The sequence below is a fragment of the Desmodus rotundus genome, chromosome 12 (genome assembly GCF_022682495.2).
Source record: "Desmodus rotundus isolate HL8 chromosome 12, HLdesRot8A.1, whole genome shotgun sequence".
In the NCBI taxonomy this organism is placed as follows: domain Eukaryota; kingdom Metazoa; phylum Chordata; class Mammalia; order Chiroptera; family Phyllostomidae; genus Desmodus; species Desmodus rotundus.
In genome coordinates this window covers 45,697,984-45,721,617 of record NC_071398.1, presented here as the reverse complement: position 1 = coordinate 45,721,617, position 23,634 = coordinate 45,697,984, and the positions used below count along the sequence as shown (strand labels likewise).

General features: G+C 56.9%; 3 protein-coding genes across 4 annotated transcripts; 2 read left to right on the top strand and 1 right to left on the bottom strand.

The window, feature by feature from the left end:
- Positions 1-840: 840 nt before the first annotated feature.
- Positions 841-4,215, top strand: SAXO3 (stabilizer of axonemal microtubules 3). The gene is made up of 5 exons (XM_045200216.3): positions 841-1,119; positions 1,413-1,613; positions 1,701-1,862; positions 2,580-2,707; positions 3,207-4,215. Exons 1-5 carry the CDS (start codon positions 964-966, stop codon positions 3,559-3,561), a joined length of 1,002 nt encoding a protein of 333 aa, XP_045056151.2. The 5' UTR covers positions 841-963; the 3' UTR covers positions 3,562-4,215.
- Positions 4,216-9,337: 5,122 nt separating this feature from the next.
- On the top strand, positions 9,338-10,431 carry LHB (luteinizing hormone subunit beta). The gene is made up of 3 exons (XM_024566463.3): positions 9,338-9,352; positions 9,676-9,843; positions 10,121-10,431. The coding sequence occupies exons 1-3, from the start codon at positions 9,338-9,340 to the stop codon at positions 10,361-10,363; spliced, it is 426 nt and encodes a 141-aa protein (XP_024422231.2). The 3' UTR covers positions 10,364-10,431.
- A 79-nt stretch (positions 10,432-10,510) lies between these two features.
- RUVBL2 (RuvB like AAA ATPase 2) lies at positions 10,511-23,620 on the bottom strand. Of its 2 annotated transcripts, none has more exons than XM_045200418.2 (15): positions 23,310-23,620; positions 19,875-19,929; positions 17,952-18,007; positions 17,534-17,675; positions 15,860-15,989; positions 15,644-15,710; positions 13,397-13,503; positions 13,216-13,309; positions 12,792-12,915; positions 12,346-12,440; positions 12,136-12,254; positions 11,554-11,673; positions 11,167-11,296; positions 10,742-10,856; positions 10,511-10,624 (listed from the first exon to the last, which is right to left on the bottom strand). In XM_045200418.2, exons 1-15 carry the CDS (start codon positions 23,319-23,321, stop codon positions 10,602-10,604), a joined length of 1,389 nt encoding a protein of 462 aa, XP_045056353.2. In that variant the 5' UTR covers positions 23,322-23,620; the 3' UTR covers positions 10,511-10,601. The 2 variants fall into 2 exon arrangements, with proteins under 2 accessions (XP_045056353.2, XP_045056352.2); XM_045200417.2 differs by having other exon boundaries at positions 10,511-10,627; positions 23,310-23,619.
- Between the last annotated feature and the right edge of the window lie 14 nt (positions 23,621-23,634).

The window sequence follows — 23,634 nt, the reverse complement described above, 5'->3', positions numbered from 1 at the left end:
CTTCATTACAGAGCCAGCTTTGGGCCCAGGGCATAGAAAGCCGCCACCATCCCAGACTGGGCCCCTGGGAAGAAGGGTGGGGCGGCCTCTGCGGCTACATCTCTGTTCCAGGCCTGCAGTTCTACTCCCTTTTCTTTCTTTTGCCACTTCCCTGTCTCTTGTCTCTGGGACTGTAGCTTTTTCTGTCTCTGGTTCTTAGTCACCGTCTCTCACCCATTCTTGTATTTCTTCTCATTCATCGAAGCTCTTTCCGCACCCCCACTCCCCTCTTTGTGGCTTAGTACTTCCCTGTGTATTTCTCCCAGGGTTCCCCGCCCTCTGCCCACCCCATGCCCAGGTGGAAGTTTTCAGCCAAATCAAACGCAGCAGGAGGGACAAAGCAGACGCTGACGCTGACTCCGTACACGCAGGGAGGGACGGACAGCCTGGGGGAAATTGTTAGCCCCAGGTGGACAGGCCTGGCTGAGGGAGCAGGCTGCTGGGGGGGCTGGAACCCTATAGGAAGGGGGGCTGGGAGTGTTCCTCATGGATTTCCTGGTGTGCTGGGTGGTCTCCATCTTCCTCTCCCTCTAGGTCTATGCCCAGACTGTTCCCACTTCCTAGATCTCTGACCACCCCTGCCCTGGTTTCTGTCTCCTTCCCTGCTGACCCCTCTTTGGTGCCCTCCACCCTCGCACCAAGGGTCTCCTGTCTCTAAAACTCTGAAATTGAACTTCTAATTCCCCTTCCCCTGCTCCCCACGCCTGCCCTTCTGTCTGGGCCCCCCCCCCCCCCAACTTCTCTAAGTTTCTGAGGCCCTCTTTGTCAAAGTCCCTGTCCCTCGGAGCAGGGGTCTCTTTCTCACTGGACCCACCCACACGCCGGCAGGCCCTCCATTGGCTGGGTTCGGCGAGGGCGGGTTCTGTCACCTAGGGCAACAGCAACAACAAACCTCCTGCTTGGCTACAGGGAGGGGGAGGGATCATGGCCGGTCCGACCCTAGCTCTGCGCTGTGGCCCTCCCTGGCCCCCCATCTCTGGGACCGAGCTGCCTGGATCCTGGCCCAAGTGGCATCACACCAGCAGTGGTGTAGCCCACCACATTATCCCACCCGCGTCCTTCCCTCCGCCCACCCTCCAGGTGAGAGGACCCTAGGTTCCCAACCAAGAGGAGCTGGAAGTCCAGATCCCTGTGTCTGAAGGAGGAGGGGCCCAAAGGTCCAGACACCTTGCTGAAAGAAAGGGGGATCGGTGGCTTGGACTCCTAACTGAAGCAGGAGGGTCTCCGAGTCCCGGGTCCGTCGAGGAAGGGCCAGGGAACCTGGATGCCTGGAATTGGAGAGCGGAAAGGGCTGGGGACCGACGGGGGGAGGTCAGGGCTAGGGAGCCAGGCGCCTGAGTTCTTGTAGCTGACGTCCCGCGCCTTCTGCCCAGTCCACCGAGGCGGAGCCCCTGCCCCCAGCCGCAAAGCAGGATTTGCACATCGGGGCTTTCGACGAGGTCATCAACAGATGGGAGACAACTTCTGGCTTGGCTTTTGTGCCCAAGACCTACCGCGGGCCCTACGCGCAGCCCAGGGCGTCAGAGCCTGCAGACCCCACGCGGATTGTAGGGATCAAGGATTTAGGAGAAAAGGTGAGGTTCTGGGATGCCAAGGTCCGCGAGGGACAGGGCTGAGGACCGCAGCTCCGTCCCGTGAGCCTTCACGTTGCCTTTCCGCAGCTCAGACACCACAGCTGGTGCCTCCCTCTGATCACAAAGCACCAGTGCAGCGAGACGAGGGCACAGTACACCGGCTGGCCCGACCTGGACCAGAGCGCCACCTGCTACGTCGGGCCCCAGCCCCCGGCGTGTGCGGACCACCACCGCCGGGGCCCTTCTCAGGTAGCGAAGACCACATGGGCGCGGGCAGACATAGCTCGGAGCTCCTGAGGCGGGTCAGAAGGGTTGTAGTATACGCTTGGGGTCAGACTGAGGCCCTGGGGCGGGGTCAGAAGGAAATTTCAGCCTGGAGGCGTGGCTAAAAGATCGCGAGCGGAATAAGGAGAGTAATGAATAAGGGGAAGGGGCTTGGCCATTTGGAGACGGGGGCAGGAGGAGGAGGGGACTGAAGACCCGAAATCCCAGCTGTGAGGCTAGGGGGCGCAACTAGCAAATGCGGAGGCGGTTTATGAGGGGGTTCTGAGGCCGGGGCGGATCCAGGCAGAACATTGGCCTTGGATATTCTGGGGGAGCCGGAGGCGGGCTAGGCTTTCTGGGAATGGGTGAAGCTAGGAGGAATTGTCGGCCAAGGTGTGGCTTAATTCCAGCGGCAGGGCAAGGGAAGTTGAAGTCGGGGGGCTTGGCTTTCTTTTCTGTGACAGACAGAAAGTGTTCGGGATCGGAGTAACCCTAGCAAGGGTTCTGATTTGGGGAGCGAAGCATACGTGCGCCGGCGTCGACTGGTCAGGAAGGCTTCTGATTCTGGGGGCAGGTGTGGAGGAAGCCTGGTCCAGAGAGGCTGTTGAGTCCGAAGGAAGAGGAGTTCTCAGTCTGGGACCCAAGGCTTCGAAAGGGATATGAAATCTCTTTGGGGCATTCCTCCTGCCCAACCCCCCTCAGGCTCTGCTCCCCTGGATGAAGAACCCCAAGCTAGTCAGCCAGCCTTTCACAGGACCCGACCGGAGCGCCCTGGACCGCCATCAATTCTACCTGACCGCCTCGGCCCGGGACTTCCGGGCCTACTCGAAGTGAGCCTGGGTTCCCAGCGGCAACGACCCCTGCACAGCCCCTCGCAGGCCGGTGTCGTGGAACGCCTAGTCCCGTCATGTCGGCTCCCCGTCTCTGAGTTAGAACCAGAAGGTAGGATCCCAGACCCTATTTGTTTTAGCGCCCAGGTATTCTTAAGTGTCAACCTTCAGGACCACGAAGCGTGCGCAGGGCCTCAGAGCCGGTCCTGGATCTAGGAGCAGGGCCCTGCCGGTGCGGAGCGGCGCTCCTCTGGCATTGGAGTCCCCAGATTCTCCACCCCAAGGTTGCTAAATCCCCAGATTCCCGGCGCTTACGTACCTGGGGCACCCAGGGATCCAGGCTAGGAGTCCCCAGCCCCACTCTTTCTAAGTGGTCCCCCGACTCCTCACAACGCAGAAGGGTTCAGTTCTGCTGCCTCCTCAGACCCCAGGGGTCTGAATCCAGAGCCTCCTCCAGAGGATTCAGCTGTGCTCTTCCCATCCTGCCTCCCCGCAACAGGAAGGAGTTGCTTGGATACCCCGGCAAGGACTTGCTGACCTACTGGAACTTCGAGGAGACTCCCAAGGTGTGGGGCCACAGCCCGCAGCAGCCGCCCTGTCCGCGCTCCTCTCGGATCCGTGTGCCCCGGGCCCGCCCGGTGACGCCTGATGTACCGCACCGCGGGGCGCTATCTCTGGTTCAGGAGTCCTACAGGGCCCCACTGCACCCGCACCGCCGGCTGGACCGTTTCTGCCCGCTGGAGCTTCCCTGGGGCGGCCCCCACTGGAAGCCTGTGCCGGGCATCTACAGCGTGCCGCAAGCCTACCGCACCGAGAACTCCAACTACGGCAGTTTGAAGCCCGCGCTCGTCTGAGCGGCTGCGCCAGCCCCGCCCAAGCGGTCCCCTAAGCAGGGTCTGAGCACAGCCTGGAAGACAGCAATTAAGCACACAGTAGGCGGGACTGAGCTTGGGAACCCCGCCCATCAAGTGGGGCTGGACAAAGCTTGGGACACACCCCCTGGGCTGTGGGCGGGGCGAACCACACACTCGGTTATAGGGGCGGTGGTGGGCGGGGAATATGCACTCCGGGTCGGCGGGTGGGACGTGTCCTCTGTGGCAGAAGTGGGTGAGCTTATCTTTGCCAATGACAGTGTAAAGCAGCAGGTCGAGCCCCAGGAGCTCGACTGCTTCATCAGATAAACCGAAAAGACCATAGGGAAGATTGGATGGCGCAGGCGTACCCTTCATTACTCACACTACAGGGAGCACCAATGGTGGCCGATCGGCGAAGCAGGACCACACCTCCCTGAGTCCGAGACTTGTTTTAAGGGATCCCAGACAAAGAGGGCCTGTGCCTTGCGCGTGACTCCAAACTACGTTCCCTCAGTGTGTAGGCGCAAAGAGAAAAGGGCAAGAGGCAGTCACACGGGACAAGAAGCCTCTCCCAAAAGGAGATAAGGAGGGAATTACAGTCCATTTCCAAAGCCATACACATTCCTTCTGGCCAAGGGTCCTCCAGCCAGCCTTCCTCTTTCAGGAGGCCGCTGTACCTTTCAATGAGGCTGGCTCCAGGGGGCTGTATGGCAGATGGACTTTCCAATTTCTGTTGAGGGCGTCTGCCTTTTCTTGCACCTGATGTCCCATGAGATGGGTGCCTTGGTTGCTTTCAGTGATGTCCGGGGTCCCACAGGTGACACAGAGCTACGATGGGCCTTGGGTGGTGACTCGTGGTGTGGCCCGCTCGCACGGGCCTGCTTGCAGCAGGCCAAGAGTCATGTCCACGCATGTTGGGGCACATCGTGAGCCTCGGATGGTGGCAGGGGACCGATGTAGTCCACCTGCCAGGGGATCAGCAGGGTGTTCCCCTGTCACAGGCCACCAATATCTTGAAGGGGCATCCGGCGAGGGTTCTTCGCTGCACAGATCGGAGTAACAGAGCAGCAGGCCCCAAGCCTTTACCACTCCCATAAAGTCTCCTGTCTTGCATGGCGCGTCTTTCAGTGGAGACACTCGGCCGTGTCTTTGCTGGCGCCTCTTCCAACCAGCGGATGCATGCCAGGTCGTCGGCTCGGCATTTCCCGGGCTGCGGAGAGGTTGATGTCCATTGCCGTGGTAAAGTGTCACTACCATTTCCAGACTATGTTCATAATGTCCTTCTGTAGGCCCCGCCCCCACAGGGGTTTTCCAGCCACCTGCCAATCATCTTGCTGCCAACAGGGTCAGTCCTGTGCACACCGCCCAGCTATCTGTGCAGATGGTCACCGGCCCAGGTTCTCAGGCTCTGACTACCTACACAGCTCTCAGTTCAGCCCATTGGCTACTTTGTCTGGAGCCACCTCCCATCCATACACCGTCCGTGCTGGGCTAGCAGGCCTCCACCCTCCAGGAGGGCGGCTGGCCCAGGCAGGAGCCACCAGTGTGCCTGTACCAGGCTTCCTCAGGCACAGGGGCTGGTCCCTCATTAACAGTAGTAGGCCCAGGAGTGGGAAGAGGAGCAGCCACCTCTGTGCCCACATCCTGGTAAGTAACCAGTCCCAGGAGCTGCTGCAATTCGTGGCTCAGAGGGCTTGTGGCTAGTTTGCTTCTCTGCTGGAGATGCTCACTCCACTCCATCAGAGTGACCGTCTGTGCTGCCGAACTCATGGGTCAGTTTGCCACATCCCATACCCACCAGCGACGGGATAGGTCAAATAGACTCGAACCTCAGCCGGTCCAGGAATGGCCTCAGCGGCCAGGAGAGCCTGGTAAACAGCATTCACCTGTTGGTCTGTTGGGTATTGAGCCTACACCCTCTCCCAGAGCCGGGACCAGAAGCCAGTGGGCACCTGGGTGCACCCTTGCTGTTGCCAGAGGCCCAGGCGTAGCCTTCGGGGGTGACGTGGACATCCAAATCACACACCTGAGGTTGCTCTATGACCCCCGGTGCTTGTATGGTCTTTACTGCTTGCTTAGCAGCCTCAACGCCCCGGTCATGCCCTTCCTCCCAATCCCAGTGGCTCCTTTGTGGGCGAGGCAATAAAGAGGGTGCACTAGCTGCGCTAAGCGTGGTAGGAAAGCCCGCCAGTACCCCAACAACCCTGAAAATTCCTGCAATTGCTTAGGACAGATGGGGAAAGCCTGAATTTGTTTTTTAAGATTTTATTTATTTATTTTTTAGAAGGGAGGGAGGGAGAGAGGGAAAGAAACATCAATGTATGGTTGCCTCTCTACCGCACGCCCCCTACCGGGGACCTGGCCCACAACCCAGGTATGTGCCCTGACTGGGAATCGAACTGGCAACCCTTTGGTTTACAGGCCGGCAGTCAATCCACTGAGCCACAGCTGAATGTTATCTATTGAAACAGCAGGCATCACCTTTTTCTTTCCTGACCAAACAACACCCAGGAATTTGACAGACAATCCAGGTCCCTGGCTTTTGTTTGAATTGGCTGCCCATCCTTGACCCTGCAGGTGAGCCCACAGCTGAGAAGCGGTGTGTTCTAACTCTGGGAGAGAACCAGAGGTCAGCATAATATCATCGAAGTAATGGCACAATCTCACAGAGGATGGTGTAGCCCATGCAGCTAAGTCATCAGCCACAAGGCCGTGGCAAACGGTTGGGCCGTGCAGGTGACCTTGAGGCAGAACACTAAATGTTCACTGGTGGCCTTCCCAGGGGAGGGAAACTGGCCCTGGCTTTCGGGATCAATATCAATAGAGAAAAAGGCATGATTAGCTCAGTCTAATATATAATGGTATGTGCCCAGCTCATGGCTGAACAGGTCCAGCAGGCTAGCTGTTAGGCACGACTGCAAAGAGAGGGGGAATCACCTTATTTAGTTCTCTCTAATCGACAGTCATGTGCCAAGTTCCGTCCTGCTTTCGGATAGGCCGCACAGGTGAGTTTTCGGGGCTGTGGGCTGTTCTGATGACATTCACCTTAGCCAATTCTTCCACAGTCTCCCCAATTTCTTTATGGCCACCTGGAAGGTGGTATTGTTTGGTAGCCACTATTCTATGGCCAGTGGGAAGTGACACAGGGGGGCTGTCTGGCCTGCCCCCTCAAAACGGCCTTCACAACACTTATTTGGAGGAAAACGCCCCCACAGCGGTCTGTAGGCGCATGCCCACTAGAATGCCAATTCCTAGGACATACTCAGGGAGAGGGGAAACACACCCCTTAGGGGGGCGTGGTGGTAAGCGCCCTATTCCAACAGTCAGTGTCACAGCCCGCACCCATGGGGACTGTCCTCTGTAGCCGTCGATGGCAGTTATGGGCCCCCTAACTCTCTCTGCGTCACCATAAATGAGAGCACGTTCTGCACCAGTATCAACTAAAGCCAACGCTCTGTACATTCTTTGGGGACCAGGAAATAGCAGGTTCTGCATGTGGCCTGCTGTCCCCACTGGGTCCCCATAAGCGGGTTCCTTGGCCATCCCCCTACACAAAGACCCCTCCCCATGGATCGTCCTCTGGATGGGCCAGAGACAACTCCACCAGGGGGACCGCCGTGAAGTCAGCCAAGCAGGGTGTCGGCTCTGGGGGTGCCGATGCAGTCATTCCCGTTGAAGGGGTCCATTCCGATGTTCGGACAGTGGATGCCACGATGGCTTGAACTGTTGCTCAGGTTTCGGTTGCTGTCACAAACTTACAAGAATGCAATTAGGCTTCTTGTCTGTCTTATCTTTATCTGCCCCGGCCTATCCCAGGTCATCGCACAGTCATTTTTGGGTCACTTTCACTGGACCTTCCTGCTTACGTTACGCAGTTGGGTTCTCTCTTTTCCATCCTCGATCCTTCTCTTCTACCTGTCTTCTTCCTTCCTTTTGCCTCAGTAGCTCCACTTCCCCTAGGCTGGCAACTGTCTAGGCCACTTCTACAAAATTACCCACCTTGGCCCTGGCTGATGTGGCTCAGTGGATTGAGTGCTGGACTGTGAACCAAAGGGTTGCTGGTTCGATTCCCAGTCAGGGCACATGCCTGGGTTGCAGGCCAGGTTCCCAGTAGGAGGCGCGCAAGAAGCAACCACACATTGATATTTCCTTCTTTCTCCTTCCCTTCCCCTCTCTCTAAAAATAAATAAATAATCTTTTTTTAAAAAAGATCTCTCTGTCTGAGTCACTTTCAATTTCAGCAGTAGGATCCCACTTTGGAGAGGATTCCAGATTGTGCCGCGGCCCCCCTATATGGGTGGGTGCTAGTCGTGGTCCCCGTACCCTGGCAAGGCGGCACGCTAGGTCCTGTAACTGATGCTGGTCTGTTCTAATCGTCTCCCTAGGGCGTCCTTATTGTCCACCGTTAGGAGACGTGTGTTCCTTTCTAGTTTCAGTTCTAAATGCACAGCTCGTGCCACGCCTCCTTCCATCTGTCAGTTACCTTCTGTAAGGCTGCCGACATTAACCAGCCCACAGGGGCAGCAACGTGGTGGAGGTCTGTCTTTTCCCCAGGGCGCCCTGTTCTCCATGCTGCAAGGCTTGTAGGCAGCCATTGGGAGTTTCTGCGGCGTCCCCTGCCCCCATCCCGTGGTGGTCCCCATGTGTCAAGCACCACAGAGAATTTGCTGGCCAGCCCAGGATTCCTAGTGTATCTCCTCACTCCACATAATGTTGCGTCACCCACAGTTGAGTCAACTTGGGGAGTTTTCGATGCCAATTGTAACGCAGGAGGTGGAGCCCGGGGATCTCGACTGCTCCCTTCCGATTAGCGGGAAAGCCCACATGGAGGACTGCGTGGAGCAGACCCAGCCTTTATTACACACACGACAGGGAGCACCACTGGTGGCAGGTCCGTGAAGCAGGACGGAGCCTCCCGGAGTCCAAGGCTCGGGGGTCCCAACAAAGGGGGACTCTAAATCACATTCCCTCCGTGTGTTTGGGAGAAGAAAAAAGGTCAAGAAGCAGTCACGCGGGACAAGAAGCCTCTTGCAGAAGGAGATGAGGAGAGAACTATGACCCATTTCCAAAGCCATACACACTCCTTCCGGCCAGGGGCCCTCTGGCCAGCCTTCCACTGCGAGTGTTGGAAGGGTCGTGTCCAGCATGACCCCACACAGATTTTAACAGTCTACACCACCAGCATTTGCTGGGTCAGCTCCAGCACCCTAGTTTCTGGGGGCCCGAGTGTGGGGGACAGGGTGCTCCCGCTGAATCCTGGGGTGGGGGATATCTGGGTGCAGGCGACCCACTTCCTGAGCACAGAATGCAATATTGAAGCCGAGACCCCTTGCGAGGTTGGACCCTGGATTTCAGTGGAGCAGAGTTGAGGAGGCTTTGGCGATCAGCATTACAGGGTCATTGGACGGGTGAGCTCCAGCCTCCCCCAGGGCCCCCCCACACAGGCAGAGACAGGGCTACACAACCTGGTAGCATAGCCCAGGGCTTCCTTTCCCCTCTTTCCTGGGCCCCCAACATGCCCTCTCTAGCACCCGAGGACTGAGTCTGGAGTCAGCTGTCACCTAGGGTGTCTCCTGCTTCTTGCTGCCAAGCCGCTCAGGGAAGTGGGGGAAGGGGTGCTCCACTTAGCCATCCTGCACCTCCCTGGCCTTGTCCCTCGCCCCCGAGGAGATTAGTGTCCAGGTTACCCACCATGCCACCGCCCCCAGTGGCCTTGCTGCCCGCCCCCTCAGCCTACAGATATAAACCAGGTAAACTCCACAGGGAGACACCAAGGATGGAGATGCTCCAGGTAAGGCTGTAGGGCCTCCAAGTCCCTTGTCACTCCACCTAGGACACAGCTGCCAAGAGTCCTGTGACCCGGTGAAGGAGGTCTCTTTCTGGGGGGTTGTGGGGAGCCAACAGGCTTCCTGCTGGGAGAGGGGAGCGGTGGGGCAGGGCCTGAGCACTGGTATCTGGGGTCCCCATGCATTGGGATGGGGGATCAAAGCGGAGGGGTGGCTTCCAGGATGGAAGTTGTCAGGCAGGGAAGCTGGGTCCGAGTGCACACATGGGGAATGGGAGGGTAGAGCCGGGGCAGTCTCAGGCCAGCCCTGAGCCAGCACCTTCCCCCAGGGGCTGCTGTTGGGGCTGCTGCTGAGCGTGGGTGGGGTGCAGGCATCCCAGGAGCCACCGCGGCCACTGTGCCAGGCCATTAATGCCACCCTGGCTGCCGAGAAAGAAGCCTGCCCGGTCTGCATCACCTTCACCGCCAGCATCTGTGCCGGCTACTGCCCCAGCATGGTGAGCTGGCCGGAGAGCGGGCGCTGCCACCTTGGTGCTAGGGTGACCCCACAGGGCCTGGCCCACCGAGGGCCCGTGGCAGCAGGGTGGAAGTGTGGCCTGCCCCACCCCGTGCCTGGGCAGGTGGTGGGGAACTGGAGTTAAGAGTTGGGCATGTGGGAGAGGAGAGGGTTGTGGGAACACGGGAGCCTGAGGTTGTGGGGGGTAGCAGGGAGACAGGGAGAGGGCTTGGCCTTGAGCAGCGGCCCATGCTCTCCTGCCCTGTCCTGGCCTCCAGGTGCGAGTGCTGCCGGCCCTCTTGCCACCCGTGCCGCAGCCGGTGTGCACCTACCACGAGCTGAGGTTTGCCTCCATCCGGCTCCCTGGCTGCCCGCGTGGCGTGGACCCAATGGTCTCCTTCCCCGTGGCCCTCAGCTGTCGCTGTGGGCCCTGCCGCCTCAGCAGCTCCGACTGTGGGGGTCCCAGACCCCAACCCTTGGCCTGTGACCACCCCACCCTCCCAGACCTGGTCTTTCTCTAAGGATGCCCTACCCCAGCTTCCCACGCCTATCCCGGCTCCAGGAGCGGGCAGACAAGCCCCTCCCTCCCAATAAAGGCTTCTGAAACCACACTCCGGGTGGCCTTTCTTTGAGTGCAAGGTGCGCACACACAACACACACACAGTGCGTCCAGTTTCAGAATAATTTTATACAAAGTCACAGTGTCAGAACTCTAGTAGAAAAGGGGGAAGAGGGGCGAGGCGGGAGGGGAGCATCAGCTCAGGAGGTGTCCATGGTCTCGCCTTCTGTGGGGAGAAGAAAGGCCATCCATGTGGTCACTGTGGCCCAGGGGCCAGGGCCTGAGCTGTGCAGGCGACCCGGGGGCTGGGCGGGCGAGGGGGCGGTGGTTGGACACTCACTGAGCTCGTTGAAGAGGAAGGCGTCCTGGTACTCCTTCATGTACTGCGTGGAGCGCGACTCGTCCAGAAAGAGGGAGTAGACTCGCTTGATGTCGTCTACCTGCACCTCCGTGCCCTAAAGGGGGACAGTGCGACCTCAGCGGGGCCCTTCTTGGGAGAAGGGCCAGGACCAGGACACTGGGGCCATAATGCCTGGGTTCAAATCCCACCTCGTCCACTTCCTGGCTGTAGGCCCAAGCTCTCCATCCCTCAGGAAGATGGACTTGGTGTCAACTAACAGTCAGCAGATATTTACTGAGCACCTACTATATGTCAGGCCGGGAGACACAGAAATAACCCAAGAACAAAGTTCCCCACCTCTGAAGACGTAGGTTGTGGGGGTAAACGGGACAACCCACTCACAGCCCTCGGAGCAGCGGGCTGACCTTGCGTTTCCGGCACACCAGGCTGGCGGCCGTGATGAGCTGAATGGCGTAGCGCAGGGAGGTCTCCAGCCCGATGCGGGTCAGCACTGTGTAGGCGTCCTCGCTCATCTCCACATCCTCCTCCTCGCACCTGCAGGCGGGCGGGCTCAGCCGGAGATGCGACTCTGACCACAGCGAGCCCGGGGGCCTCCTGCCTCTCCCCCATGTCCATCACCGGAACCTCCTTCCTTTCCCCACGGGGCCCCCACCTTGTATCAGAGACCACTTTTGGGTTTCCCGGCCCTACTTCTTCCAGGACCAGACACTTTGGGCCAGTCATCACCCCCCAAGATCTCAGGGTCCCCATTTGCCCAACAGGGTGGGCCCCGCCCGCGGCCCTGCCCGCACCGGATGCGGAGGATCTGCTTCGTGTCCTTCTCGCTATAGGGAGAGGTAGAGACGATGAGCAGTCGGTCCAGCAGGTCAATGGGGATGCCGTGGGGGCTCTGGTAGCTGGTTCCCCGAATCCTGAGAAGGAGGGGGAGGGAGGCTGTCAGCATGGAGCTCCGAAAACCTGGCTCTCCACTCCTCCTTGGAGTCCCCCCTCCTACTTCCTCCACCCCAGCCCACTCACTGGGCCAAACACCACTTGACCTTCAGCTCAGAGCTGAAGTCAGTGCCTGGCCACGAGGCTGGACCCAGCTGCGTCATCCCCACCGAACCCAGCTGGGCTGAGCTGGATCGCTGCGTCTGGGATTACTGCTTCAAGGTCCTGGTCCCCGCCGCCGCCCCTGGCCCAGTGCACCTTGTTTGAGGGAAAAGTGCAGCTTCTCTGGGCCGCTGCACTTGTGGGTAGGCTGCCACAGCAGCTAGGCCTGTCCCCTCCTCCCAGGGCACGCAGCAAACATGCCCTGTTTACCCTGGGGCCCCACGCACTGCCCAGGGCACCCCTGCCCCCAGGGGCCTTTGAGGGGCCAGCCTCCAGCTCACCGGGTGATGCCGCGGTTGGTGGCCATGATGAGGACAGGCGCCATGTCACTCTCCAGGGCCCGGTTGAGGAAGGAGAAGCTCTCGATGTCCAGCATGTGGACCTCGTCAATGAATAGCACCTGGGGGACATCGGGCCGAGAGTCAAACCCACACCCGAGACACCCCTTCTCCCACTGCCGCTCATCCCAAGCCACGACGCCCAGTACCCACTCCAGGTATGATCTCCGCCTTGCCCTCCTCGCGCCACTCGGCCACCTTGGCATTGATCTGCTCTCGGACTTCTGACTTGATCTCCCCTGTGTCACCTGTGGGAGGCAGGGGGTTGTGGCGGACGCCGTGAGAGCAGAGTCAGGGATCTGGGGCAGGATGTGGATAAAGGAGGAGGAAGATGAGGCACCAGGGACAGAGGGAAGGGAGACCAAGTCTGGAGTGGCAGAGGGGACAGGAGGGCCAGGGGTCTGAAATGTCCCTGGAGAGGAGGCAGAGAAGTCAGGAAGGAGAAAGGGCAGGGCCGAGTCCCCTGCAGACTGCCTGACAGAGGGGCACAGCAGCAGAGGAGGAGGGAGAAAGCACATGAAAGCCAACAGGGGCTGAGGAAGTGCCCGGTCGGGGAGGACAGGGGCCAGGGGCGCAGAGGGTGCAGGGCGGGTCCTCACCGGAGAAGAGGGCCAGGAAGCCCTGGGTGCGGGAGTTGATGACGTCGATCTCGTGCAGCGACACGGTGTGCACCACCTCCTTGCGTTTCTGCAGCTCCCCATCCGGGCACTGCACGAACTTGGTCTGCAGGGCAGGGTGGGGGAGGGGCGGAGACAAACCCAGAGAAGAACATGAAGGGGGGCCCAAAGGGGCTCTGCGAAGGGGAGACTGGGGCGCCCTGGAAAGGAGCTGGGAATCCAGATGGGGGTGGCCTGGAAACCGCAGGCCCAGGAGGTCGTCCAGGATTCAAGGGTCCCTGGGGGACCTTGTAAACCAGGAGTTCAGTGCCAAGCTGAGGGGCCTCTGCTCTCCTAGAGGGTACAGGGAAGAACGAGGAGTACTAGGGACATGGGCGATAGGGGGATCCCCAGAGCCCCGGCGCACCTGGGAGCCCATGGCATCATAGTCGCGGGCGCGTGTGAAGGAGCGGCCCAGCTTGGAGATCTTGCCTGTGGCCTTGTCAATGGTGATCACGTCCCTGCAGGGGAAGGAGGGGAGGGGTGAGGGGAGGGAGGCGCCTGAGCTCCCCCACCCTTGAGTCTGCTGCAGCCCCCACGCCGCTCACCCAGCCTGGACCTTATCCTTGGTCAGGGACTCGATCATCTTGGTGCCCAAGTCATATATGGTCTCCATCTCCGTGGTCTTGAGGGTCAGCTTGCCCACCTTGGAGCCCTGAAAGGGGTGACATACCAGGCAAGGGTTCATCGAGGGGCCTGGTGTCTCCCCAGCACAGCTTCAAAACATGCAGACGCAGGGAAGCTTTGGCGGGGAAGGGTGTATTCGCTGCCGAGACCGTGGCGGCGGCTTCATGGACGCACACAAATGTCAAAACTTAACCCCCTAAAATTTTTAACATCAGCAGCCTCTTGGATGTTGATCGCACCTCAACAAAGCTACCGTGAAAATCCCATTAAACAGACAAAACACACAGGCCTGAGGTCCTACAAAATGGCCAGGGGGGCTCAAACTCAGATGACATTCCCTTTTTAAAAATATTTTACTTATTTATTTCTAGAGAGAGGGGAAGGGAGGGAGAAAGAGAAACATCAATGTGTGGTTGCCTCTCCCATGCCTCCTACTGGGGACCTGGCCCGCAACCCAGGCATGTGCCCTGACTGGGAATAGAACTGGCGACCCCTTGGTTTGCAGGCTGGCACTAAACCCATGAGCTACACCAGCCAGGGCGACTTATTTTTTTTTTTTAAGGGAGGATTGTATATACAGATTTCTGTAATCAGAATCTAATTTAAAGAATAAGCTTGGGAATAGCTTTCCTTATATTTAAATAGCATACTATACTTTTATTTATTTCTTTGATATTGAGGTGAGGCTGGTTAATAAAATTACGTAAGTTTCATGCGCACAATTGTGTAGTACATCATGTGATATTGTATCTTGTGCCTCATCACTCCAAATTCTACTACATTTTTAAAATGCAAAATGTAATTGCCAGTGAATGGTGTGAACTCAGGAGGCTGTTCACAGGTGTTAGAAGTGCAAGGCAACGTCATTACGCACGTCAGGTCTACTCCCACGGATAATGAAGATCAAGTACAGAGGAGCGTGTCGATGTGACAAGACAGAGAGAGAAGGTGACTCTGCTTCAGGCTGATGGGCTTGAAGCAGGTTTAAATTTTCTTCTATTTAGCCTTTGACTAGCAGCTGCAACTGCATATTTATGAGAGAACTACAAACATGGGTGAACCTTGAACACACCACGCCCGGTGAAAGCCAGACTGTAGGATCCCAGTTACAGGAAATTCCCAGAATCGGCAAATCCAGAGACAGAAGCCAGATTTGTGGTTGCCAGGGGCCAGGGACAGGAGGAAGGGAGAGTTTTGACTTTAAAATGGCTAATGGTGCCCTGGCTGGTGTAGCTCTATGGACTGAACGCAGGCCTGTGAACCAGGGGGACACCAATTTGATTCCCAGTCAGGGCACATGCCTGGGTTGCGGGCCAGGTCCCCAGTAGGGGGCGTGGGAGAGGCAACCACACATTGATGTTTCTTTCCCTCTCTTTCTCCTTCCCTTCCCTTTTCTCTAAATATAAATAAAATGTTTAAAAATAAAATAAAAATCATTAGTTAATGATAAATTTCATGTTACATAATTTTACCTCAATTAAAAAGAAATAGAGACTGACAGATAAATTGTTATGTAAAAAAAGAGGCCCTGGCTAGTGTGGCTCAGTGGATTGAGCACTGGCCTGCGAAGCAAAGGGTCGCTGGTTCAATTCCCAGTCAGGGCACATGTCTGGGTTGCGGGCCAGGTCCCCAGGAGGGGGCGTGCGAGAGGCAACCACACATGACGTTTCCCTCTTTTTCTCCCTCCCTTCCCCTCTGTCTAAAAAATATTAAAAAAATAAAATCTTAAAAAAAAAAAAAGAAAAAGGAGGGAAGAGGCTTGGGGATGGCAAAGTTCCAGTTATTGGTCTTGGTGGTGGTTATAAGGGCATTTGCTTTGTGACAATTTATTAGACTACATGCTTCTTTTACATGTTTCCTTGTATTTGTTTTATTTTACAAGAAAAAGCCTTCGCTTTCGGGACAGCATTGTGCTTGGGGCCCAGGCCACCTGTCAGCAGTTCACTGGGACCAGCTCCCAGGCCTCCGCTTACTCCACCACTTGGTTTTCACCGTCATGGCATCCCTCACAAATTAATCAACTGCTGTCGCTGATTAGGGACCCCCTACTGTAGGCAGGCAGGTGCTCCCATCTGAGGCTCTGACATTCCGTGGGATTCTGACCTCAGCACACACTTGACACCCCGACCCCCCGGCCTGGAGGTGGCCCAGACTGGGCGCCGACTCACCGTCCCCGTGGCCGGCCGATCGATCTGGATCTCCACCACCTCCCCTTCAATGATCTCCGTCTCCTCCCTGGGCAGAGAGCAGATGTGAGGAGAGCACCTGACACCTGGCCCTTGGGAATCGCTAGCTCCCACGAGCCCTTGAGCACAGAACAAGGGGCCAGGACAGGCGTTGGCCCGAGTCCGCTGGGGGCCGCCCCACCCGCGAGCCATGCTTACTTGATGCGAACGCCGATGGACCTGCGGAAGGCCTGCGTCAGCGCCTCGGTCTTGCTCATCTCCAGGGAGAAGATCTCGCTGCCTGCGATGGCTGTGAACGGGGTGTCGGGGCCCAGGGCCTGCGCCATGCCTGGGGAGGAGGCAGTTGGGGTGGGTGGGGGGCGGCCCTGGCACCAGGTGCCCCGACACTGACTCTGGGGGACACCAGCTCCTCATGCTGCGCTGCAGACGGGGTGACACAAAGCAAGCCAGGGACAGAAGCCTCCACAGCACACCCGCATTAGAAACCTGCACTGTCTGGGACACACACACACACACACACACTTTATGAGCCTACAGTCTTACCAGTGGAGGGCCAGGCCTGCTCCACAGGTGACGCCAGGGCTGTGCCCCCAGCGACTGCAAGCCCCGAGCTCCCGGCCCAGCGGCCCTTCTCCAGGGATCTACCCAGCTCTGAGCCAAGTCCCACAGACAGAAGTCACGGAACCCTCCTGACCAGTGCGCGGTGAGAACTCCTCCTGGTTGCCTTCTCAGGTGTGCCGCGCTCTGCACCCGGACATCCTGCGCCCTGTGGTCTGTCCGAGACACTTCCGGACAGCCGGCAAGTCCCAGCTCAGAGGCTGACTATCTGGGAAGCTTCTCCTGACAGCTGCACTGCCCACTGCCCCCGCCCCCGCACAGCCAGGAGCCTCCACTGTCCACACGACACACATCATCCTGGAAGAGACTGTGTCCACGACCCTCTCCCCAGACAGGACGCTCCTTAAAGTCCGGACCTGGGTCTTCCTCATCTGTGTCCAGTCTCTGTCCAGGGCCTGGCACATCAGGGCAGCTGTGTGAGCGCTGCTCCGTCTCAGCTGAAAACCTGGCTCCCACCGCACTACCTGCCTGGCCTCTTGTCTGAGCACAAAGGTGGGAGGGAGTGGGAGGGGTGGAGGCTCCAGGAAGGCTCCAATGAGGAAGAAACACCAGAATAGGCTTTGGAAGGATGGACAGGAGTTCAACAAGGAGGATGAGGGGCAGTTATGTGTAAAAACATCTTAAATCTCATGTGGAATGCGAAAGAGACTGCTGGTTGTCTAGTGCACATCCATCTTCTTCTTCCTTAGTTCCACAACCCTCACTTTATTAATTAAAATGTAAAAAAATTGCTCTGGCTGGTGTGGCTCAGTGGGTTGAGCACTGGCCTGAGAACTGAAAGGTCGCCAGTTCAAATCCCAGTCAGGACACATAGCTGGGTTGTAGGCCAGGTGCCCAGTTGGGTGCATGCAGCCCATCAATGTATATCTCCGTATCTGCTTGATAAAATATGAGTGAAAGTATGTGGGACATCCAAGTCAAGTGCTTAAAGGGAGCTGCATCTAGGAAGAAAACAACTTATTGCAATTCCTCTTCTTCCGGTTACATGGAGTATGGATGAGAAGGCTGGAGCTTAGGCAACGCTGTTGGAACCCGAGGTGACTCCCATAGAAACCAGTGCCGAGAATGACTTCACAAAATTGCTCAGCAAGCCCTACAAGCCCACGTTCAGATTCCTCCACGTGAAGGAGTGAACCCTGCATGGATAAGCCGAAGCCATTTTGGGATGCCTGTTACACGAAACAACCTGGTTCTGGCTCACATGGTGGGTTATCTGGAAGAGCGCAGCAGAGCCCCTGTCCCGAGGTCGCTTACCCATGGCGATGGCTGTCTTCCCAGTGCCCGGCTGGCCGGCAATGAGCACCGCCCGCCCGGCGATCTTCCCTTCCCGGATCATCTCCAGCACCACGCCTGCTGCCCGCCGGGCCGCCAGCTGACCGACCATGCCCTGGGAGGCCTGTGGGGTGGGGGACCAGAGAGCAAAACAGGTGCCTCCTGCTAGGCTACCCCCATCTCTACCACCTCCTGGCCCAGGACAGGAAAACGGATATTTGGCGGGACATCGGGGAAAAGCCAAAGAGCCTTTGCCACCCCAATTCTTCTCAGACCAATAAAACTCTACGTGTGACTGAATTTTATAAATACGGAGCTAAAGGTCCGGAAGTACATAACAGCCCCCATACTCCCGGGGCCTCCACGGAGCAGGCTTCCCACCCACCCAGATCAGCTCTACCTGCCGAGGCTCCAAGGCGTCATCCAGCCCCAGTCCCCGGATGTGGGAGTGAGCTCCTGTGTGCAGAGAGGGAACCAGGAGACACAGTCACTGGCCAGCCCCTAGCAGTGTGTGGCAGGCCCGAGGTGATGGGCTTCACTCTGGGCCCTGGTTTCCTCCTTGGCCAATTGGGGGCCCGGGTCCCCGCCTCACTGGAAGGGCGGCAGGGCTTGTGAAATGCTCAGTGAACCAGAGGGGCTCTTCTCAGAATCCATCATAGCCGGACCCAAGTCATCGGGAGCTGGTTAACCACAGAATCGGATCAGGACTAACCAGGAAGGCTAAGGACCACGACTACTCTGTGCTTATGACCTATGTGGTCTCACATGTTCTCATTTCCTTTCACAAAACCCTGAGAAACAACAGTCCCAGCTACTATCCCCTGGGAGCACTTCTGGGATTCTCTAACCACCCCAGGCTCTCACCGACATGGATGCTGGAGGGGCTCAGAGAGGTGAGGTCCCTTGCCCAAGACCCACAGCCAGTGAGGAGTGCAGACTTGGGATTTTATACTTTACATGAGATCAGGGCTGGGAAACTGCAGCCTGTGGTCCAGCCGCTTGTCTTTGTAAATAAAGATTTATAGGAACAGACACACCCATTTGCTTATACTGTCTGGGGCTGCTTTCCCCTTGCAACAGCAGAATTGAATCTTTTCAACAGAGAAAAGATTTACTGTCTGACCCTTCAAGAAAAGATCTGCCGACCCACACTAGACCATGAGCGCCCCAACGGCAGGGACTGGGGACAGCTCCTGGGTGCCACTAGTGTCTGCTGTGTCCTGGGCTCCCGGCAGTGTGGATACAGCAGCGGCACCTGCACAAGAAGGACTTCCCGTTACTGAAGCAGGTGAACTGTTCTACCCTCACTTCACAGATAAGGAAACGGAGGCCCAGAGAGCAACTAGCCCCTTGCTCTCTGGTTCAGCAGTGGCACCCAGCAATGTTTCTAGAAACCATGCTTGTTGCCACAGGCCTGTGAAGGGATGTCTCATAGACACTGTGGAATTGGTTGCAGGCCACCGCAGTACAGCGAGTCACAGGAAATATTTGGTTTCCCCGTGCATATGAAAGTAATGCTTACAATGCATTAGACATATCTTAATTTTATCGCTACACTTTATTGCTACAAAAGGCTAAGCATCATCTGAGCCTTCAGCAAGTCATCTTTGTGCTGTGCAGGGGCTCACAAGGTGGGCCTGGCCTGCCTGCCTTGGAGGCACTGAGTGAATGAATCTGAACCACTGAGCCCAGTCTCCTCCCTGCCAGGAAGGCTCTCTGTGAAGGCTGCATCCCACTAGCCCTGCTGTACCCCGACTTCCTGTTCCTGGAGCCCAGGCGCACTTGCTGTGTGAGCTGAGACTGATGACTGACAGCTCTGCGTCTGTCACCTCGGCTGCACGGGTATGGCGCCCCACCTTTTGGGGCACCCGCGAGGATCAGCAGGATGTAAACCTGTGCCTTCACTGGTTTTCTGTGTCATCTGCTCTGCCAGGCCCTCCGCTGGGGGCACAGCTGTGAACGAGCCAGGCCGGGGACCGGCCCTCAGGGAGCTAACACTGCCCGAGTGCATGCTGGGTGGACGGGACCTTCAGTACAGAGCCAAACCCAGCACGCACTCCGCAACTGTCCCCTCCTGTGACTGCCGAGCAGGATGGGGACACACCCAGGACCTCACATGGTAGCAAAGCCTGCAGCCTGGGATTGGGGTTCAGCATGGTGCCCCAGCTGCCCTCTAACCCCTCTGGGGGACTCAGGAGTCCTCGCCCACCAGATAGGGGGCTGGAGCACATGCTCATGCCTCTTGGGGTGCAGGGCAGGCTGGCTCTGCAGGGCAGCACAGGGCAGTCAGGTCCCGTGCTGCTCCTGCTCCACACTCACTCACCAATGCGCTCGATCCTCGTCACGTCACGGATCTCGGGGACCTTGGTCGTGGCCGTCTGGGGGTGGAGGAAGAAGATGTGTCAGAAGGACCCTCATTGTCCCGGTTGCCACCAACTCCTCCGTCCCTCTGCCACCTCCCACGAGAAAGTTCCCTCCACTCCTCCCCACCAGCAGGCTGACGGCCCCACCGCCAGTCACTGTCACCTCTCGGCTGTCTCCAGATCCTGCTGGCTGGGTGACCCCTCTGGCCTCTGAGTCCCAGGACAATGAGGACTGTGTCCCATTCACAGCTCTGTCCCCACGGCCTCGCCCATGTTTGGGGCCCAGGAGCTGCTTGCTGAAGGAGGAAGTCCTCTCTGCCCCCAGTCCCAGTGAGGACACACACTGATGCAGAGCAGGTGTCACGCTGGGCGTGGTCCTGCCTGCAGACCCCCACCCCTCCTGCACTGGACGCCCCAGCTCTGCCACTGGGCTGTGGGACATGTGGGTCCTGGAGTCCCACCTGGTCTCCTCACCCCCTCACTGAACCTGACCAAGCTGTGCTCTAAGGGGGGCCCTCCCTGCCCCTGTCCCTGCCAGGTAGTTCTAGGTTCTCTGGATGTCCAGACGGAAGGGCTTCCGCTGGGAGACTGACCTCCCTGTGAGGTCTCGCTCTCCCAAGGGAAACGGTTGGATCGATGTTCTTGGCTCTGGTGGGTTTGCCTCCCGCGAAAGGCACAGCCCACGCCTCACATGTTCACTTCAGGCCTCAATGTTTGGGGTTTGACTGAATGACGTAGTAAAGTGCTGAGCTCATTCAAAAGGCCAGTACTAAGGCCCCACGTCCCTCTCTCTCCAAAGAGAGAAGCCAGCCTGCGCCCGTTCTCATGCGGAGGAGAGATGAGTAAACACCACCTGGGACCATTAGAGCCCACTGGAGATCCAGGTGAATGCTAATAACAGCACTATTCATAAGCAAAATGTAGAAAAACTCCAAAATGTCTATCCATTGATGAATGGAGAAATAAATATAGTATAGCCAGCCCTGACCGGTGTGGCTCAGTTGGTGGTCCCGCAAAGTGAAAGGTTGCTGGTTCGATTCCCAGTCAGGGCACACGCCTGGGTTGTAGGTTCGGTCCCCTGTCAGGTGTGTAGAAGAGGCAACCGATCAATGTTTCTCTCTCACATCGATGTTTCTCTCCCTCTCTTTCCCCCTCCCTTTCCCTCTTCCTAAAAATAAATAAAGTCTTTTAAAAATTTTTGAAAATTAAAACTATGTGGTATAGCCACATAATGGAATATTATTCAGCTATAAAAAGGAACAAAGTTCTGACCTTAAAAAAATGTTGAATGAGAGAAGCCAAACACAAAGGACCACATGCAGAATTTCGTTGATATGAAATGTCCAGAACAGGCCAATCCGCTGAGACAGAAAGGAGATTAGTGGTCACCTGGGGCTGGGGGATGGGAGGACTGAAGGGTGAAACTTAAGAGGAGTGGGGTTTCTCTCTGGGGTCATGAAAATGTTCTAAAACTGAACAGCTCTGTGAATGTCCTAAAAGCTCCTGAACCACATCCTTTAAATGGGTAAATTGTATAAGATATGAGTTATATCTCAGTAAAACTGTTTCTAAAAAATCTGGGTGATGGGTTCTTGGGTGTCTGCTCAATTATTTTCTGACACTTTGGAGTATTTCTTAACATCTGATAAGGGAAGCTTAAGAAGCCAGCATGCTGACCCTGCTCCTTGGCCACCTGACCCCAACCTTCCTTCCTTTCCACAAGTCTCTCTTCTTCCACTAGAATGAGAGGAGATGCAGGCATCCAGCCTAAGGGAAACCTCCCGTCTCTGGAACCGAGAGTTTAGACTCCCAGATCTCCACTGACCAATCACAAGGCTCCTCCCTTGCTGTTGTGGCCCCTCCCACTTGCTCACTCCTCAGGAGATTGGTCACTGCCCCCAAACCTGAGAACAATCCCACACACACACACTCCTACAAAGCCTATCAGACTTCACCAGAGGCCAAAATAGACTTGGATCCAGGAATCCCAACCCTCAGCAATCCCAACTAAACAGACCCAACCCTCAGCAATCCCAACTAAACAGACCCGCCTCTTACCAGGCCTAGCCTTTCACCTTATTCCTCTCGGATGGAACCCATTACCCCCTTGGAAATAGAGGGCATTTTAAAACGCAGAATCCAGTCCCGCCATACTTCCAATACTTCATCCACACCCATGGGAAATGGGTCTCCTGAGTGTGGCCACTGACCTTTCCTCTGCTTCCCTATCCATCCCCTAGGCAAAGAAAGGGCGAGCCTCAAATTACACTCCCCCCCCCCCCCCGTAACTCTCACCCCACCCTTCCCCCTAAGTGAACTGGAGTCACCATGGGAACACAGTCCAACCCCCAAGCTAAGCCACATCCTTTCTCCATGCAGATTTGTGTGTGTGTGTGTGTGTTTTAAATTGACTTTTAGAGAGAGGGAGGGAGAGCACCATGGATGTGCCAAAGAAACACAAGATAGGTTGCCTCGTACCCACCCTGGGGGACCGGGCATGGGCCAGAAACCCAGGCAAGTGCCCTGGCAAACGAGCCGGATTGTAGGACAACACACAACTCACTGAGCCACACCAGTGGGAGGTTCCATTCAGATGTTTCATGAGGGAGTACTCGGTGCCAGCCCCAGTACCTGCTCCCTCCTTTATGGAGTTCACATCCATCCATCCATCCATTCATTCAAAGACTCAAGTGATAATTAAGCACCCATACTGGGTGTTGGAAATCTGAGGGGACCCCCTTTCCTTTCTCCACTGAGACCCTCTGAGTTCTGAGACCTTCTCACACTCTTTCTTCACTTTCTTTTTTTTTTAATTTAAATTTCCTTTTTAAAAAATTCATTTTCAGAGAGAGGGTAAAGGAGGAAGGAGAGAGGGAGAGACACATCAATGTGTGGTTGCCTCTCGCACGCCTCCCCCCGCCCCTGAGGGCCCGACCTGCAACCCAGGCATCTGCCTCCACTGGGAATCGAACCGGCGACCCTTTGGTTCACAGCCCGCGCTCAATCCACTGAGCTACACCAGCCAGGGCTCAAAATTCTTTTGGCTCAAGATTCACTAACCGACTCCACGCTCTCAAGTCCCGCCTGCGAAGCTCCCTAGTACTCAGCTACCATTCCCACCATCAATTACTCAAAGATTCCTGGGTGGGTGGAGCCCAAGACACTAAAACTCTCAACAGACTTTAGGGCACAGGACGGCAGAACGGGCCATTGAGGACTGCAAGTCGGAGTCGCCATCCGAGCTGACCAATGAGACCGTAAATATGCACTGGAACCTAGGGCTCCGGGGCCCAGACCCCTCTCCCTCAGACCCAGCAGTCCGAGCCCCCAGCTCCTCCTCCCTCAGACCCGGGACCACGGGTTAACTCCTCAGCCCTCCGCACGCCGACACTCACCACTGTTGCCATGATGCTCACCAACCGCCAATATCCTAACGGAAACGGAAGCGCGCTAAGAACGAGGCGTTCTGGACCCTCTAGACTGCCAGATCCTCCAAAGATCTCGGTGGTTCCTCATAAATATGCAAACTCTCCTTGTAGGGATTAGTCGTCACTTTTTAGGCCGAAATTCCTGTGTCTGTTCCCTCCTGGCTCCTCCTCCTTTTACCCAAGCCTCCTCGCCTAGGCCGATTGCAAAATTCTTACCACTTCTTAGAGCAACCACACGTCCCCCACGCTCCCTCTCCTTCTTATTCCACCCACTTCCCTCCCCCGGCGATTT

Excerpts from the sequence above, each read along its gene's own strand:
- LHB (XM_024566463.3), top strand. Across the intron at positions 9,844-10,120 it reads CCGGCTACTGCCCCAGCATG|GTGCGAGTGCTGCCGGCCCT; the intron begins GTGAGCTGGCCG and ends CCTGGCCTCCAG.
- SAXO3 (XM_045200216.3), top strand. The coding sequence starts at position 964 with ATGGCCGGTCCGACCCTAGCTCTGCGCTGTGGCCCTCCCTGGCCCCCC. Across the intron at positions 1,863-2,579 it reads ACCGCCGGGGCCCTTCTCAG|GCTCTGCTCCCCTGGATGAA; the intron begins GTAGCGAAGACC and ends AACCCCCCTCAG. Across the intron at positions 2,708-3,206 it reads GACTTCCGGGCCTACTCGAA|GAAGGAGTTGCTTGGATACC; the intron begins GTGAGCCTGGGT and ends TCCCCGCAACAG.
- RUVBL2 (XM_045200417.2), bottom strand. Across the intron at positions 15,990-17,533 it reads GAAGACAGCCATCGCCATGG|GCATGGCGCAGGCCCTGGGC; the intron begins GTAAGCGACCTC and ends CCTCCTCCCCAG. Across the intron at positions 13,310-13,396 it reads AAGGATAAGGTCCAGGCTGG|GGACGTGATCACCATTGACA; the intron begins GTGAGCGGCGTG and ends CTTCCCCTGCAG.